At 41.7% G+C, this 18,472-nt stretch overlaps 2 protein-coding genes across 18 annotated transcripts in view; one reads left to right on the top strand and one right to left on the bottom strand.

Moving 5' to 3' along the window:
* USP33 (ubiquitin specific peptidase 33) overlaps positions 1 to 15,949 on the bottom strand; it is an 83,657-nt gene extending 67,708 nt beyond the window's left edge. Inside the window, 2 exon segments of the mRNA XM_038412049.2 lie at positions 1,532 to 1,663; positions 15,743 to 15,949. Of these exon segments, the coding sequence (XP_038267977.1) occupies positions 1,532 to 1,612 (81 nt within the window). The 5' untranslated portion in view covers positions 1,613 to 1,663; positions 15,743 to 15,949.
* A 351-nt stretch (positions 15,950 to 16,300) lies between these two features.
* MIGA1 (mitoguardin 1) overlaps positions 16,301 to 18,472 on the top strand; it is a 55,906-nt gene continuing 53,734 nt past the window's right edge. For 5 of the 17 annotated variants that reach the window (XM_043490480.1, XM_038412057.2, XM_038412061.2 and 2 more), the window contains exon 1: positions 16,456 to 16,603. The gene's annotated coding sequence lies outside the window, so the exon portion shown is untranslated. Of the gene's footprint in view, positions 16,831 to 17,004; positions 17,079 to 17,436; positions 17,623 to 18,472 lie in introns of those variants that run through there. The other 12 variants (XM_043490474.1, XM_038412053.2, XM_043490479.1 and 9 more) reach the window with 12 other exon arrangements.

Genomic DNA, 18,472 nt, shown 5'->3' with positions numbered 1-18,472 from the left:
AATGGCTGGAAGTTCAAGCTAGACAAATTAAGACTGGAAATGAGTTGTAAAATTTTAACAGTATGAGTAATGAACCATTGGAACAATTTAATAGGGATCAAGGTGGATTCTCCAACATTAACAATTTTTAAATCAAGATTGGATGTTTTTCTAAAAGATCTGCTCTGGGAATTATTTTGGGGAAGTTCTGTGTTGGACAGGATATCAGACTTGATGATCGCAATGGTCCCTTCTTCCCGTGGAACCTCTGAAAACCAATGCAGCAGCATCGCCCAAGAAAACAAGACTCCAGAACAAAACAACATGAAGTAACTGGTACCGCAATGAAGACTTTAAATACTCCATTGCTCATCACCAGATGAATTTACAATTTTTGTAATCTAGTCTTTGTTGAAAATCTAGAATTTTGTTGATGCCGTTCAGTTTTTGTTCCACTTCTATTACCTTTTAGACCATGCCAAAACTCTCTTAATTTCTTAAGTGTTCCAGAGTACAAGGGAATAGACATCAAGAGAAAAGTCTGCTATACAGCACAATGTGATATTTCACTTGTTATTTGGGGCTTAAATAGGAAACTAAGTACATATACCATCTCATTTTAAGCTTTCAAGGTCACACTAACAGACACTGGTTATCATTTTAAAACCAACCATTCTGCGGCTTGTCTTTCCTTTAATATAGAAGCATGAAATTTTTAAATCACAAAATAAACAGCATACAAAATATGTAGTAGCACAGAAGTGCCATACTTTTGAACAGAGAAACAAGAACCCAACTGTTGCATTTTCAGTTTAAGAAAATATACGTAAAGAAGAAGAAGCTGGACTCTTTCTCCACCTCATAGCCACTATAGTTATGAATTATTAAAAGTTTCAGCTGCCATATTTAATGAGGTAGGAAGCAAAGGTTAGATAGAGGAGAGGTTCTCAAACTGTGGTCCTTGGACCAAGAGCATGTGGTGATCCAGTGAGAGCTGACTGGTCACAGGATGCTAGCTTCTTCTCCTTATTTTCTCTGATAATAGCATTAAAAGTCAGCTAATACAATTAATTATCTCTTTATGTTACTTTTCAATCTTAGCAATTGTAGTTGCTACAGGGATGTTACGGGATTTCAGATGAAAAGGGAAGCAGTCTGTACAATCACTAATAGGAGCCATCCCACAAAAATCTGTCTTAAAATATAGCCATACTATGAAAGAGATAGAGAACCCTTGAGACAGGCTAGCTGGTACTGTTGGTATATAATTATTCATCTTTAAATGTAACGTATGAAATAACTGGTTTTACTGCTTAAATCAGCTCCATTCTTCTTGTTTCTTTTGTTTAACAATAGAACTCAGACCACGTACACTGTAATTTACAGTATAAATGGTAAGACTTTAACCTAAATATTTAGTCCATGATCACATTTACCACTTAAATGTGTTGCACAAACAGTAATTTGTTGATCCATTAACAAAAAGCCTTGCAGCTGAAATGCACAAGTGGTTTTACTCCAGCAGGGAACCAAGTAAAGAACTGAAACTCACATGAGATTTCTGTATCAATTCTTCCTTTGTTATTTCGCCAAACGATTCCAAATGTGGGCAATCGCTGCTGAGAGCTGACATTTTAACAACAGTAGTTTTCTAGCTCCTGTAGCATTTAACATGAGGCAATATCTACAAGACAGGAATAAAAAAAATTAAGTATAACCTGAAGACATTTTATTCTTGTAAGCAGTAATATTAGACATTTGACAGAACTGCTGTATACATTTAACCTTATAATATAAAACCAGGACAATCCCGTTATCTGTTCAGTTAAATAAAAGTACACTTGGAAAATGCACATGCTACATTTTAAAATTAATGCAAGTAACTGTTTATTGAAAGTAATAGAATCTAGTAAATAAAATTAAATATAGCTGAACCTGCTAAATTGCAAGTCTGCACTAAAATGGATTTTTGCATTTGCAACTTACTGAGACATAGACCTATGAAATCCTGCTACCATGCAAGCAACAGGGACAATGTAGGTAAAGTCATTTTCCCCCACTCAGAACAATGAGGGAGAACCTAATCACTGGGGCCCTATCAAATTTGTGAAATTAACCATGGTCATAGGATTTTAAAAATTTTAAGTTTCATGATTTCAGCTATTTAAATCTGAAATTTCATGGTGTTGTAATTGCAGGGATCTGGACCCAAAAAGGAGTTGTGGGGTATTGTAGGGGGGTTGTGATACTGCTACCCTTAGTTCTGCACTGCTGCTGGCGGTGGCACCGCCTTCAGAGCTGGGCAGTTGGAGGGAACCCAGCTCTGAAGGTAGAGCCACTGCCAGCCGTAGCTCAGAAGTCAGGATCGCATGGTATGGTATTGCCATTCTTACTTCTGCACTGCTGCCTACAGAGCTGGGCGCTCAGTTAGCAGCCACCACTCTCTGGCTGCCCAGCTCTAAAGGCAGCATGGCAGTAAGGATGGCAATAGTGCAACCCCCCTAAAATAACCTTGCAACCCCCCTGCAACTCCCTTTTGGGTTAGGAGCCCCAATTTGAGAAACTGTGGTCTCCCCTGTGAAATCTGTTTTTTGTGTGTGTTTTTACCCTATATTATACAGATTTCACAATCCATGACTCCCTTGTTGAAGGAGAAAGGAGCAGCTATAGGGAACTTTATCCTGGTCTCATTTATATACAGTGACACATACTCCTGAGCAGGCATATTAGATGTCAAAAGGAAAACGTCATATGTAGTACAGAACTCTTTTCTTCAATTCTTTGCCAGACTTCCACTTTCTCTGATGCAAGGCTGGTTTAATGCCAAATATATAAAATCTTTTGTTAGAAGCATACCTAGGTTGTCTCAGACCTGGTCACTTGATCAGATGTCAGTTAAAACTACTATTTGGTGGTTGCACAAATATATCTGATTGTTTTGCAATACAAAGGAAAAAACTAAATTTAGTTATATTTCCTCAAACACAAGGTATGTATGATTTATCGATAGCAGTGGTTCTCAATCTTTCCAGACTACAGTACCCCTTTCAGGAATCTAATTTGTCTTACATACCCCAAGTTTCACCGCACTTAAAAGTATTTGCTTACAAGATCAGACATAAAAATACAAAAGTGTCACAGCTATTATTGAAAAGGAGTACTTGTGGCTCCTTAGAGACTAACAAATTTATTAGAGCATAAGCTTTCGTGAGCTACAGCTCACTTCATTGGATGCACAAATGCATCCGATGAAGTGAGCTGTAGCTCACGAAAGCTTATGCTCTAATAAATTTGTTAGTCTCTAAGGTGCCACAAGTACTCCTTTTCTTTTTGCGAATACAGACTAACACGGCTGCTACTCTGAAACCAGCTATTATTGAAAAATTGCTTACTTTCTCATTTTACCATATAATTATAAATAAATTGAATCAAATATAAATATTTTACTTACATTTCAGTATATAGAGCAGTATAAACAAGTCATTTTCTGTATGAAATTATAGTTTGTACTGATTTCGCTAATGCTTTTTATGTAGCTTGTAGTAAAACTAAGCAAATATCTAGATGAGTTGATGTACCCCCCTAGAAGACTGCTGCGTACAACAGGGATATGCAAACCTCTGGTTGAGAACCACTGGTCTATAGACAGTACACTCTGACAGCCTTTACTATGCTCACCCAAGAACTTTCTTTTGATTCACACTGCTTAAATAGCTAGCTACCACCTTATTCTCTTCTCTGATTTGTCACCAAAATCCTGGAACATGCTCTTCCTCTCCACCAACTTCCTCTGTAGACTTCCTCTCCACCAACCCTTTCAATCACCCCTTCCAGAATGAATCACCTATACCAACTTCCCAAACTAAATCCTCCTAATGAGTTAAAAGATGCACTTCTCTATTCTTTGTATTCTTGATATGTCTGCTCTCTACAGGATCATTTACCACACTCTCCTCCATTTTTTCTCTCTTCTATGGGCTTTTGCAGTTCCTTTGGTTCTTCAACTACATATAATCATAGGATTGGGAGGACCTCTAGAGGTTATCTAGTCCAGTCCACTGCATGACTGGCAGGACTAAGTATTACCTAGATCATTCCTGACAGGTGCTTGTCTAACCTGCTCTTAAAAATCAACAATGATGGAGATTTCACAACCTCCCTACACAGTTTATTCCAGGGCTTAACCACCCTGACAGGAAGTTTTTCCTAATGTCCAACCTAAACCTCCCTTGCTGCAATTTAAGCCCATTGTTTCCTGTCCTATCCTCAGAGGTCAAAAAGAACAATTTTTCTCCCTTCTCCTTGTAACAACCTTTAAATACTTGAAAACTGTTATCATGTCCCCTCTCAGTCTTCTCTTTTCCAGATTAAACAAACGAAATTTTTTCAATCTTCCCTCATAGGTCACGTTTTCTAGACCTTTAATCATTTTTGTTGCTCTTCTCTAGACGCTCTTCAATTTGTCCACATCCTTCCTGAAATGTGGTACCCAGAACTGGACACAATACTCCAGTTGAGGCCTAACCAGCACAGAAGTAGAGTGGAAGAATTACTTCTCAAGTCGGTCTTACAACACTCCTGCCAAAACATCTCAAAATGATGTTCGCTTTTTTTGCAACAGTGTTACACCGTTGACTCCTATTTAGCTTGTGGTCCACTATGACCCCAAGATCCTTTTCCGCACTACTCTTTCCTAGGCAGTCATTTCCCATTTTGTATGCGTGCAACTGACTGTTCCTTCCTAAGTGGCATACTTTGCATTTGTCCTTATTGAATTTCATCCTATTTACTTCAGACCATTTCTCTAGATCATTTTGAATTATAATCCTATCCTCCAAAGCACTTGCAACCCCTCCCACCTTGGTATTGTATGCAAACTTTATAAATGTACACTCTACACTATTGTCCAAATCATTGAAGAAGACATTGAATAGAACAGAACCCAGAATTGATCCCTGCGGGATCCCACTCGTTAATACCCTTCCAGCACGACTGTGAACCACTGATAACTACTCTCTGGGAACGATTTTCCAACCAATTTTGCAATTTTGCACCCAGTTAGTAGCTCCATCTAGATTGCATTTCACTAGTTTCTTTATGAGAAGGTCATGTGACACAGTATCAAAAGCTTTACTAAATTCAAGAAATATCATGTCTACCACTTCTGCCCGGCCTCAAGGATGGTTAGCCTGTTAAAGAAAGCTATCAAGTTGGTTTGACATGATTTGTTCTTGACAAATCCATGCTGACTGTTACTTATCTCCTTATTATCTTCTAGATGTTTGCAACTTGATTGCTTAATTATTTTCTCCATTATCTTTCCAAATACAGAAGTTAAGCTAACTGGTCTGTAATTCCCCGGTTGTCCTTATTTCCCTTTTTATAGATGGGCACTATATTTGCCCTTTCCCAGTCTTCTGGAATGTCTCCCATCTTCCATGACTTTTCAAAGATAATCGCTAATGGCTCAGATATCTCCTCAGTTGGCTCCTTTAGTATTCTAGGATGCATTTCATCAGGCCCTGGTGCCTTGAAGACATCTAATTTGTCTAAGTAATTTTTAACTTGTCTGTTCTTTTTCTATTCTACCCTCTGATCCTACCTTATTTTCACTGGCATTCACTATGTTAGATATTGACAATTGCCTCTTCAGCCTTTCCTCTTCTTCTCTATAGCCCAGATAAGTTGGCATCCCTCATCTTCTCTTTCTCCAAAGGAACCCACCAATCTCATGGTTTCGCTTACTTCATCTATGCCAGTGCTTCCCAATTTTACATCTTTCCCACCCTTGCCGATCTCTGGTTACATCTACACTTAAACTGCTACAGTGGCATAGCTGCATTGCTGTAGAACTATCAGTGTGGCCACTCAGTACAGCGACAGGAAGGATTCTCCTGTTACCCATAGTGAATCCACCACTCTGAGAGGATTTGCAACAAGGTCTATGGAAGAATTCTTTTGTTGACGCAGTGCTGTCTACACTACGAGTTAGGTTGGCTTAACTATGTCACTCAAGGATCTGGATTTTTTTTACATTGATGAGTGATGTGGCTGGGTAGACTTAACTTTTTAATGTAGACCTGAGCATAGTCTTACCTACTGAACCATCTTCCAAACATTTCGTCCAGTTGCCATCTCAAACTCACTCCCAATCAACTTTGTTTTTCCTACCTTCACAATCACCATTGATTACAAGCCTATCCTACTCATTAAAAAGGCTAAATTAAGTTATTTGTAGATGAAACGATGCACTGTTTGGGTTTGGTTTAATCTTTTATTGGTTATTTGTGGGTTACAGAGGGAAGAAAAGCTGCTGCTTTTATCTTTTACCAACCTATATTTTAAATGTATGTCAAAGATGCCTGGAACCAGTAAAGATGCTTTTTAAAACTACATTATAAAATTAAAACATTATTATTATTATTAAAAAATTAAAATATAAAATTAAATGAGCAGGGTTAACATCAAACCCTTTTATTTATAAATTCAATATTTTCTCCACTTATCTGGGCCATTTTAGATCCTCTTGAATGTAGAATAAGGAAATTCTTTTGTTAGTAGCAATACAGCCTCTCCGAGGCTATATCCTGGGAAACAGCACAACATACAAGCATTTACTTTTGACAGAAGGTCTTTTGAAAATGTCAAAGTTTAATAGAGTTAACATTCATTAACACAGCAGCAAAATTATAAAAACAACCAACCAACTACTTTATGAGCAAAAACGTTCTGACTTGGCAAGGCTAGAAACACTGTTGCAAACCAGTACAAATATCTTCCAAAGCCCTTGTACTGGACCAGCAATTAAAAATTAAAAAAAAGTCATACCCAAGACTAAGCTGCAACTAGAGAAGTGTTCCTCAAATTATTTAAACTAAGTATCTATTTGCAGAATAATTTTAATTTTCCTGCCAAATACTGCAATGAAGATGGTTTTCTGGATTAAAATTAATATAAACTTAACTGTACTTTTCATGTTTAAAAATATGAAAGATTTTGCTCTTACACCAGTGGTTCTCAAACTTTTGTATTAGTGACCCTTTCACATAGCAAGCCTCTGAGTGCGACCCCCCCTTATAAATTAAAAACACTTTTTTATATTATTTAACACCATTATAAATGCTGGAGAGAAAGTGGGGTTTGGGGTGGAGGCTGACAGCTCGCAACCCCCCCATGTAATAACCCTGTGACCCCCTGAGGGGTCCCAACCCGTCTTACATATTTTCTTAAAAATTAGATAAAATCTAAGCTAAAGTGAAAGTTTCAAAATGTTGAATCCTCCACAATTTCCTTTAACATTAATAAACTCCAGTTAGAATGAAGAAAGCCATTGAGTATATGGAAGAGGTAGCAGAAATGCCTCTTCTTTTTGCACTTATTACAAGCCCTGTCAAGGCATTAGAAATGGTTGACTGGGTTTTGAATAAAGTCTACACCAGCTGAAAACCTCAGTACTGTTTTAAGGCTGAAGATCAACACAAATGCTTCACTTAGGAAGAAAGGGTATAATGGATTAGTAAGGCCTAAAGGCTTAATTATTTTTTGTACTAAGATTTCCGAATGTATTTCTCCCAGTAATACAAAGCAAGCTAGTGGTGAGTTCATTTTGTATTACTGGATTAGTAACTAACAAGCTGCTTTAAACTTCTGGAACTGTGCCTCAAGTCCAAATTGCAGTCCTGAACAAACTAAGATTGATGAGTTCAGCTGAACCTTTCCTACAGTTAATCCAAGATCACAAATTCAACTCCTATTTTTCTAAATGCAGCCTGTACAAAAGAGCAATCTGGAATCAAGAACACATATTCTTACTTATGTCCATCTATGATGAATGACCTCCATTAGCACTAGGCAGCAGTTACAATCCCATACTAATGCCAGACCCTCATATAGATGTGATCAAAAGGCTTCTCTTCTTTTGTTAATTCCAAAATTAATTCCTTCCTTTCTTTCCTTCTATCCCTGTGGCCAAAAAAACAACTCATGTTCTGGTGCCTTATCCTTTCTTGACTACTGTAGCCTCCTCCTTGCTCGCCTCTCCTTTTTCCATCCTTTCTTCTCCATCTAAAATACAGGAGCGAAGATTATCATCCTATCTCTCCCTCCCACAGTAGCCACTTCTCAAATACCTGCACTGACTTCAAGATTCTCCTTTAAACTTTCAAAGTACTCCATAAGCTCCACCTCTGTCCTCAGTACACCATTCCACTTTGTAGTCAATCCTGAGTCCAGCTTGGTGCCCTTTTACACTCTTATTATTTGTATGACTGTAGCATCTAGAGGACCCAGCCGAGACTGAGACCCCACCGTGCTTGGCAATATACATACATTGAAAGTCAGGTGTCACAGATTGTCACCCCTGAGGTGCAGTCTGAGAGCTGTGAGAAACTGCTGCAGCCCTATAACCGCTCAGTTGAACTGGCCCAGCTCACACTGCTTTCTACGGTTGGAGAGACAGCCAGCCTAACCCAGGCCCTGTTATCACCCAACACGACAGCAGGTGGTGCCACACATCCAAGCTGAGCTACCTGAAAGAACAGCTTCACCCAAGTCACTTAAATACATACAACAGATAGCAGCCAATTTTCAAGCTTTCCAGACTCACATCCTTCACTGCAGTATAAACCCAAAATGATACTGTCTTGCACTGCACTGGCAACTGTACACCATAACCTCATAGAGTTTGTCCCTCCCTCAACATGGAGAGGAATATGCAACGGTCTTTGCCCCTTGAGCTACAATCTTCTTACAAAAAGAAAAGGAGTACTTGTGGCACCTTAGAGACTAACAAATTTATTTGAGCATAAGCTTTTGTGAGCTACAGCTCACTTCATCGGATGCATTTGGTGGAAAAAAAAAAACAACACCAAATGCATCCAATGAAGTGAGCTGTAGCTCACGAAAGCTTATGCTCAAATAAATTTGCTCGTCTCTAAGGTGCCACAAGTACTCCTTTTCTTTTTGCGAATACAGACTAATACGGCTACTACTCTGAAATCTTCTTACACTTCACTCCAACTCACTGATTTAGATAAAGCAAAACCAAATTTATTAACTACAAAAAGATAGATTATAAGTGATTATAAGGGATAGCAAACAGATCAAAGCAGATTATATAGTAAAACAAAAAATGCATACTAATCTTAATATGCTAAATAGATTGGATATGAATTAGCAGATTCTCACCCTGAGAAATGATACAAGCAAGTTGCAGATCTTAAGCAGCAAGCTGCACTTGCTTTACAGTTTGGAATCCCCAGGGCTTTCATACACAAGCTAGAAATCTTTTTAGCCAGCAATCCAACACTTCCCCGAGTTCAGTTTTTGTTCCTCTGTGTTTCCAGGACCTCTCTTGGGTGTGGAGTGAAGAATGTCAGATGACGTCACTCCCTGCCTTATATAGCTTTTGCATATGGTGGGAACCCTTTGTTTCAAAACTTGGTTTCCAGACCGGTTTGTGGAAAAATACTGACATCCCAAGATGGAGTCCAAAATCATGTGGTCTGGTCATATGTCCTTGTAGAGTCATAGCAGCCTTACTTACAGGCTGTCTGTATCGTTCTCAGGTGCGGGATAAGCTTCTCCCATTGTTTTTCCTAATGGCCCATTGTCCAGAATAGGCCCTTCCCCATCCGCTATCTAGACTGAAAGCATCTTGCGTAATGGGCATCACCCAAGTGTGATGTATCTTTATGTACAATGAAAATAAAATGGCTCGCAACATTAAAAACAAGAGCCACAGTTTAATTGTACAATATTAAATGAAAACCTGTGGTAATACAGCCTCCTTTTTCTGCAGCATAGACAAAATTACATTTACGTATTCAGCATCATGAATGAGACAGTAAAAGGAATAATGTACGTAAGAGAGATAGAGTTCTGAAGAATAAGTTTCTACCATACAAGGCAGTTAGAAAATGTTTCACATTTTAAAATATCTGTACAAGCCACAAGAAACATTTCCTTGTTGATAGGAACTTCTAGAAATAGAAAATTACCATGAATAACTTCTACATCTAGTATCAATGTGCTCCACAGGTTGAGAGCACAAGAAACTGACTTAAAGATCTGTACTGTACATATCCAACACAGGTTTTTTAGATGCCTTGATTGTTAATGAATCATCTACTTTTAATCTCTCTATAACTACATTTATACAGGGGTAACTACATTTGAAACACAGACAGTAAATATTCATAATTTCAAACACAAAAATGATACATGCATACAAGTAGGATAAGCATATTCAACAAATCACAACTTTACCAATGGCATCCTACACGACCCATCTTGCATAATATACATCAGAATTATGCCATAATCATAACATAATATCACCATGAAGAATATGGGGTGCAGTGTCACAACAAGTCCAAGCCCCCCAAAAATAGGAGCAAAGAATAAAAGGGGAAACAAAGGCACAGAGGACTGAAACAACTCAATGAGGAGGGAAAAACAACAGAAAATGTGAAAATGGCACAGGTGCTTAATGAATTCTTTGTTTCAGTTTTCACCAAGAAGGTTGGTGGTGATTCGATGTCTAACATAGTGAATCAAAAAAGGTAGGATCAAAAAAGGCTAAAATAGGGAAAGAAAAAGTTAAAAATTATTTGGACAAGTTAGATGTCTTCAAGTCACCAGGGCCTGATGAAATGCATTCTAGAATACTCAAGGAGCCGACTGAGAAGATCTCTGACCATTAGCGATTATCTTCGAGAAGTCATGGAAGATGGGAGACATTCCAGAGAACTAGAAAAGGGCAATATAGTGCCCATCTATAAAAAGGGATATAAGGACAACCAGGGGAATTGCATACAAGTCAGCTTAACTTCTGTAGCTGGAAAGATAACGGAGTAAAAAATTAAATAATCAATTTGCAAACATCTAGAAGATAATAAGGTGATAAGTAACAGTCAACATGGATTTGTCAAAAACAAATCATGTCAAACCAACCTGATAGCTTTTTTTTGACAGGGTAACAAGACTTGTGCACAGGGGGAAGCAGTAGACGTGGTATATCTCGACTTTAGTAAGGCTTTCAATACTGTCTCATATGATCTTCTCATAAACAAACTAGGGAAATGCAACCTAGATGGAGCTACTATAAGGTGGGAGCAAAACTGGACGGAAAACCGTTCCGAGAGAGTAGTTATCAGTGTTAACAGTCATGCTGGAAGGGCATAATGAGTGGGGGTCCCGCAGGGATCAGTTCTGGGTCCAGTTCTGTTCAGTATCTTCATCAATTATTTTGATAATGGCGTAGAGAGTATACTTATAAAGTTTGCGGACAATACAAAGCTGGGAGGGGTTGCAAGTGCTTTGGAGGATAGGCTTAAAATTTAAAATGATCTGGACAAACTGAAGAAATGGTCTGAAGTAAATAGGATGAAATTCAATAAGGACAAATGCACAGTACTCCACGTAGGAAGGAACAATCAGTTGCACACATTCAAAATGGGAAATGACTGCACAGGAAGAAGTACTGTGGAAAGTATCTTGGGGTCATAGTGGATCACAAGCTAAATATGAGTCAACAATGTAACATCGTTGCAAAAAAAGCAAACATCATTCTGGGATGTTTTAGCAGCAGTGTTGTAAGTAAGACACGAGAAGTAATTCTTCCACTCTACTCCGCACTGATTAGGCCTCAGCTGGAGTATTATGTCCAATTCTGGGCACCACATTTCAGAAAGGATGTGGACAAATTGGAGAGCGTCCAGAGAAGAGCAACAAAAATGATTAAAGGTCTAGAAAACATGACCTATGAGGGAAGATTGAAAAAATTGGGTTCGTTTAGTCTAGAAAAGAGAAGACTGAGGAGACATAACAGTTTTCAAGTATGTAAAGGTTGTTACAAGGAGGAGAAAGAAAAATTGTTCTTTTTGACCTCTGAGGATAGGACAAGCAGCAATGGGCTTAAATTGCAGCAAGGGAGGTTTAGGTTGGACATTAGGGAAAAAAAGGATGGTTAAACTCTGGAATAAATTGTGTAGGGAGGTTGCGGAATCTATCATTGGAGATTTTTAAGAGCAGGTTAGGCACACACTTGTCAGGAATGGTTTAGATAATTAGTCCTTCCACAAGTGCAGGGTACTGGACTAGATGATGTCTCGAGGTCCCTTCCAGTTCTGTGATTCTATGAACTTGCCCAAAAGTCACACAATAAGACAGTAGCAGAGTTGGGAACAGAACACAAGTCTCCTCATACCTAGTTCACAGCCCTACCCACTAGACCATAGTGCCTCTCCAGTGGCTACTGTTCACTTAGAAAAACACTTCCAGTTAATGTGCTCCTACTTCCCTCGGTTATTTTCCCAAAAGCTTCTATCAGGATGTTTATTCTATCAAGTACTGGTCTCTATGGCTATTAGCCAAGACTGTCAGGGGAACAATCACATGCTACAATGTCCCTAAACCTCCAACTGCCAGAAGCTGGGACTGGATGACAAAGGATTGATCACTCATAATTACCCTGTCCTGTTCATTCCCTCTGAAGCACCTGGCACTGGTCAGGAATATATCCTTTCAGAAGATAGGATACTGGGTTAGATGGACTGCAGCACTGACCCAGTATGGATATTCTTATGTTCTTGTATATTGTACCATATGGTCACTGAACCAATCATGCCTTTGCTTTTCAAGATATAGACCTGTTACACGATAAATGAAAATGTGCTAAATAAGTAAGTGACTACGTATAGCACCATGCAAAATTGTGGTCCTACAAAAGTAAGGTATTGACACTGTTAGGCTCATCTTAAAAATCAAAATATGTTATATAATACGCTTTCATAAGTGTTCTGCTGAGCAGATTGACAATTAGAGCAATGTGAATGGCATCTTAAATCTTCATGTTAGGCAGCCTCTTTCTCCATTTACTACTTATAATTCCACAGCACCATAGACTTGCATAATGCTTAACACTGAAGAACTACCTCATCCATAAAAGTCCTATAACTGAAGAGGGTCCCTAACCCCTCAAACATTGAGATAGACAATTCAGATCGCACCAAAAGGATCCGACAGGCTCATGCACAGACCCTGAAGCTTATACCCCATTTCCACTTAAATTTAGATTGCGTCACAATATATTAAAGCAAAATCATATAAAGTATTTAACGTAAGCAATTCATCTACCTCAACTATAGAAATTCTATAGGTACTGGAATGTATAAATAAATACACACATCACTTCCTTCATTATGCTTAAGTCCTTAAAATATACAGCTATTTTACCAGGTGATTTCATAGAATTTTTTCCTGATTGCTAATCAATATATACTATATACAATGAACAGATCCAAATAAGTTTGTAGGATTCTGAAAGAATTCATGTTCATCATGATTAAACATACAGAAATAAAATCATGAGGAAACAAAGTCTTAATCTTGGCACAAATAGAAAAATAATGCAGTTTATGTTAAGACTGTTTATTAAAAATACAACATTCAGAAAAATTAATCAATAAAGATGGTGATTGCCTTATATGGTATTACATGCCAGTCATGGAAATTTAATTAGGTTATATAAGTAACTAAAAATAAAGTTGACACTAATAAGAGTTGAAATGATTTAAAAAACACCCAAAGACGATCGCTTTGAACTTTGGGCAGAAATAAATGTGGATCAAATTTGGCTCTAATTCTGCAACTGGTTCCATGATGACATAAGGGTTTGCCTGCGCAGATCAAGTTTTAGGATCAGGGTCCTCATTTGCACCTGTGTTAACGTCAATAACATTCAAGTGCATTTATTTCCTTTTTTTCAATAAAAGAAATATGGCTACAGTGCTGTTCGTGCAACATTATACCTGAAGATTTAAATACACAAAAGTCAAGAAATTCAAAGTTACGGATCTTTCAGCAACGGTTATGCTACCACTTGTACATTAAAAAAACCCAAAACACTGCATTCAATTCATAGTATTGCAAAGTACATGTCCAAATAAGCTTCAGATTTCTTTATGTATTCAATTAATTAATTTGTAGACTTTTTCTATCAAATAGCTCTCTGTGTGTTTGTATATGTGTATATATATGATAAATGCTCACAAAACTATCCAGTCCTTTCAAAAATCCTGTTACAGTATGTCTTGATCTCTTACAGCAGTAATTTCTTCATGTTGACTATAAATTACACAAAGAATAGCTTTTCACTTTTATTTCGAGTTTTGAGCATCTTTGTTCCTACATTAAGAGATGTCACAAAAGGAACATCACTCTATTGTCACTTTATCCTTTAATTGACTAAAGATGCTTTACATTCTTCTTCCCAGGAGTAATCTCCCACCACTTCATTTTATGTAAACCCCATCAATACATCTATTCTATCCTTAGAACATCGACAACGCTTTATCAGCCCAGACACAAAATCTGCTTTTCCACACTTATTATGAAACACTGCCATATTGTTGTCAACTGCCAATAGCATGTTCAGAAATAACACTGAGAAGAACAGAAGAAAATACAGGATTGTCCCTGCTCCGAGATGCAAAACTCACCCTAGGCAAGTAGTATTTTTACAGGCAAACCATTTTCGCTACTCTTTGTTCTTGTAATTCCTATGCTCTCTCAATAAAAGGAAACTCAAAATAAAACCACACTCAAAATGAGAGTATGCTCTTTAGGTATAAGGTTATTTGTGTTTAATTTTCCATCCTATTTTGATATATCCAAATAACTCATTTACTTTTTTTTTTTTTTAAATAAAAATTCCACTAAACACAGCATAGGGAACCGTACACCCTAATTCTATGAGGATTTTGCTAGCTCGGAGCCCATGCTCATGTAGAAGTTTAGATTGATTTTCACAATATACATTATATTGCAGTATTTGTTTGGCACATTTTACCTATTGCGCAACACTGCTTACATTTACAAGCATTATAGGAACAAGAGAAATGTGTGTAGGTTTCATTTTATGGGTAATCATGCTGTCCTCTCCCTTCATTTGATTAGATCTTTCTGAAGTTTGTCTCCATGCTGCTTAGCTATCACCACCGTAAAATAAATGTAAATCCCCGGCAAATACTGCCACATGTCTATGTACCTCACACCCCGAATCTCAGGGCGACGAAAGTATTAACATCGTACCCGCTTGTTAAATGACAGCTTTATTGAATGAGGGAAACTCCGCTGAGGGAGCCTTGATGTTCACAGCCGTCCCCGCCAGCTGTTACCAGCAGAGCACCCACACTCAGCAGACCCCTCTTCGCTCAGGCGGCCCCGTGGCTGATGCTGCAGCAACGCGTGCGGCTCTGAGCGGGCAGCAGCGCCGAGCAGACCCCTCCAGACACCGGCCGGGGGGCAGGCCCATTACATAGCGCAAACCCGCACAGCGGCGACCAGCCCCGCACCTGCTGCCGGCCTCTCTACCACGCTCCCTCCTGCCGGCTCCCGCAGCGCCTCTCGTTAGTTAAAGAATACGCAGCCCCCAGCACGGCCGGCTCGGGGAGTGGCAGTGACCGAGAACAGGCTCTACATGGCCGCTGCCTAGGAGGGGCCGGGACACCGGCGGCGCAAGGAGGCGGCCTCGCACGGGGAGGGCGGGTCCGAAGGGGGACCGTGCCGGGCCCGAGGCAGCGCGGGGGGATTGGAGGAGGCGGGAGTGTCAGAGCCCAGGCGCGAGGGGAAGGAGCTCCCAGGGAGAGGTCTCCGCAGGGAGGATCCGCCGCCCGGACGAGGCGGCAGGCGACGTGCGGAGGTTGCCGCAGGGGGAAGGAAGGGGCGTCCGGGCCGAGGACTCGCTGCGCGGCGGCCTTACCTGGTTCGCGGTGCCCAGCTCACACGGACCCCGCTATTCGCTTGTCCCTCGCTGCCCGCAGCGGCGGTTCCTTCCGCTTCGCCTGCCTACTGTAGCAGCAGGTCCGCCCCGGACGATGACCTGCGCCCCTCACAAAGATGGCGGCGCTTGGTTGTCTCTCTCTCGCACACATTCGGACGGCTTCGCCCCTCACAAAGATGGCGGCGCTTGGTTGTCTCTCTCTCGCACACATTCGGACGGCTTCGCCCCTCACAAAGATGGCGGCGCTTGGTTGTCTCTCTCTCGCACACATTCGGAACGGCTTCGCCCCGCACAAAGATGGCGGCGCTTGGTTGTCTCTCTCTCTCGCACACATTCGGACGGCTTCGCCCCTCACAAAGATGGCGGCGCTTGGTTGTCTCTCTCTCTCTCGCACACATTCGGACGGCTTCGCCCCGCACAAAGATGGCGGCGCTTGGTTGTCTCTCTCTCGCACACATTCGGACGGCTTCGCCCCGCACAAAGATGGCGGCGCTTGGTTGTCTCTCTCTCGCACACATTCGGACGGCTTCGCCCCTCACAAAGATGGCGGCGCTTGGTTGTCTCTCGCACACATTCGGACGGCTTCGCCCCGCACAAAGATGGCGGCGCTTGGTTGTCTCTCTCTCGCACACATTCGGACGGCTTCGCCCCTCACAAAGATGGCGGTGGCCGACTCTCACAATGTATTACCCACGTGGTATAGATGGCGACTCCCTCCAGTCCGTGTTTCTTTTTTTTTTTTGACCCCGGAAGTAGATCTCCTGTCTGTCTCCTAGCAGCGGGCGCTGCGGTGAGGGCGCTGCGGGGCAGGGCACTGGCTGCTGTTCTTACCGCCGGCAGGTAACTTGGGCCATCGGCCGGAGCCCTGCAGCGCAGCCTGGGTGGGGCGCCGCCGGGGGGAGAGGGAGCGAGCCTCTGTCTGCGCATGGGCGGGGTGCTGTGTGTTCGCCCCTTAGCTGGCTGCGGCCATTTCTCGGCGCGGGTCCTGCTCCTGCTCCTGACCGGGTAAGGGCGGCTCCCCCCCCGTCCTCGGGGGGCCTGAACCAGTGCAGCGCGTACACCGCGCGGTGAGTGTCCCGGTGGCACGACGGGTGCTAAGCGAGGGGCCCTGTGAGCACCCGGCCCGGAACACTGAGGCAGCTCTCGGCCCCCCCCCGCCCCCCGGGGCGGGTTTGTCTCCCGGCCGCAGCGGCAGGCTGCGGAGGTTACCTAGCGCTAGCCCGAGGGTGCTCTGGTCACAGCGCCTCGGAGGTGGGACCGGCAGAGAGGGGAAAGGATGGTCCTTCCCCCGGAACATCACGGAGACCGAGTGCAGGCTAGGTGGATAGTTTAGGATGGGGAGACATTTCTCTGCCTTTCACTCTATGATAGGGGTGGCCAAACTGCAGCTCGTGGGCTACACGTAGCTTTTTTACCATTAAAGTGTGGCTCGTGGATTCCCTCCTATATCACCCCCATTCTCTGCCTCTCAGAATGTGGGTGGGGGGAGCTCAGGGCTTCTGCCCTGTAGTGAGGAAAGGGGGGCTTCTGCCAGAAATAACTGGTGCTGGCGGGGGGGGCACAATGTAAAGGTTCAACTCCTCTTCCCTCCACCCCCCCGCTTGAGTCAGGTCCCACCTCTCTTGCTTCCTCTTTTATCCTCAATGCCCCCTCCCAGCAGCTCCCAAGTGTTAGCTGCCTGTGGAGAGAGGATGGCGGACAGTGGGAGCTGCACGGGGAGGCCTCTCTATTTTAGCTGTACAGAGAGAGGCAGTGGCTTTCCCCCTGCTGTTCCCAGCTGTTTGCTGCTGCCTTTCCCCATGGCTACAACTCCCCAGCTCCAGCAGGTGCCCTGCAGGGAGGAGGCCTGGCAGCACCATGTGACTGAGTGGGTCCAGCAAACCCTGGGAAAAATCTGGGAGGTCATGTGACCCACCTATGCCCTTCCCCCATGCATCATCTCTGGCTTCTGCCCAGCGTGGAGAGGGGATTTGGGGCTTCAGCCCTGCCGGGCACATCTGCCGAGGCTCCGGGCTTCAGTAGAAGCGGGGCTAAAACCCCGAGCCCCGGCGGTTGTATCCTTGCTCTCAAACTTCTGAAGATTGTCTTATGCTGCTCAAAGGGTCACCCTTGCCATATGATGAACTACTTGACAGGTACCAAATGGCCTGTCTCTACATCTGACCCTGCAGCCTGTCTGTGTGGCCCTTCTGCTTTTTACTTTGTATCTGGCTTGATTGAAATTAAGTAGCGAAATTCCCTTTAAGAAATTAAACTGCAGCAACTTTGAGCAGCCACATTATTCCCTGTTGTGTGATTGTAGGAGATTCATACCTTAAAGGGGAGAGAAGCTACTTCAAGTGCTTTAACTCTATGGTCACTGATTATTCAATTTTAAGATTTCCAAATTCTTTTAGCAGCAGATTTTGTTTTCTAAAAAATAGAGATCATGACTTGCAGAAGTAAATTTGGTATGGGGTTATCCATAATAAAAGAAATCCCCAAGATTGAATATGGGGATCTTTCTCCACAGAGCAGTTAAAAGTATTTGGGCCTAATTTTATCTCAGTTTTTCACCCTATTCTTGGTAATTGCTACTGAGAACACTAGTTTCACCCCTTCATATAAACGTTGTCCAAAATAAATATGTATCCTATAATGTAAGGTTGTTGGAAGCTTTCAGAAGAAAACTATGTATATGCTTGTGATATATAATTTAACATGTAATTT

This window comes from Dermochelys coriacea, chromosome 8 (assembly GCF_009764565.3).
Source record: "Dermochelys coriacea isolate rDerCor1 chromosome 8, rDerCor1.pri.v4, whole genome shotgun sequence".
NCBI classification, from domain to species: Eukaryota; Metazoa; Chordata; order Testudines; family Dermochelyidae; genus Dermochelys; species Dermochelys coriacea.
This window is presented reverse-complemented; position numbering and strand designations above follow the sequence as displayed.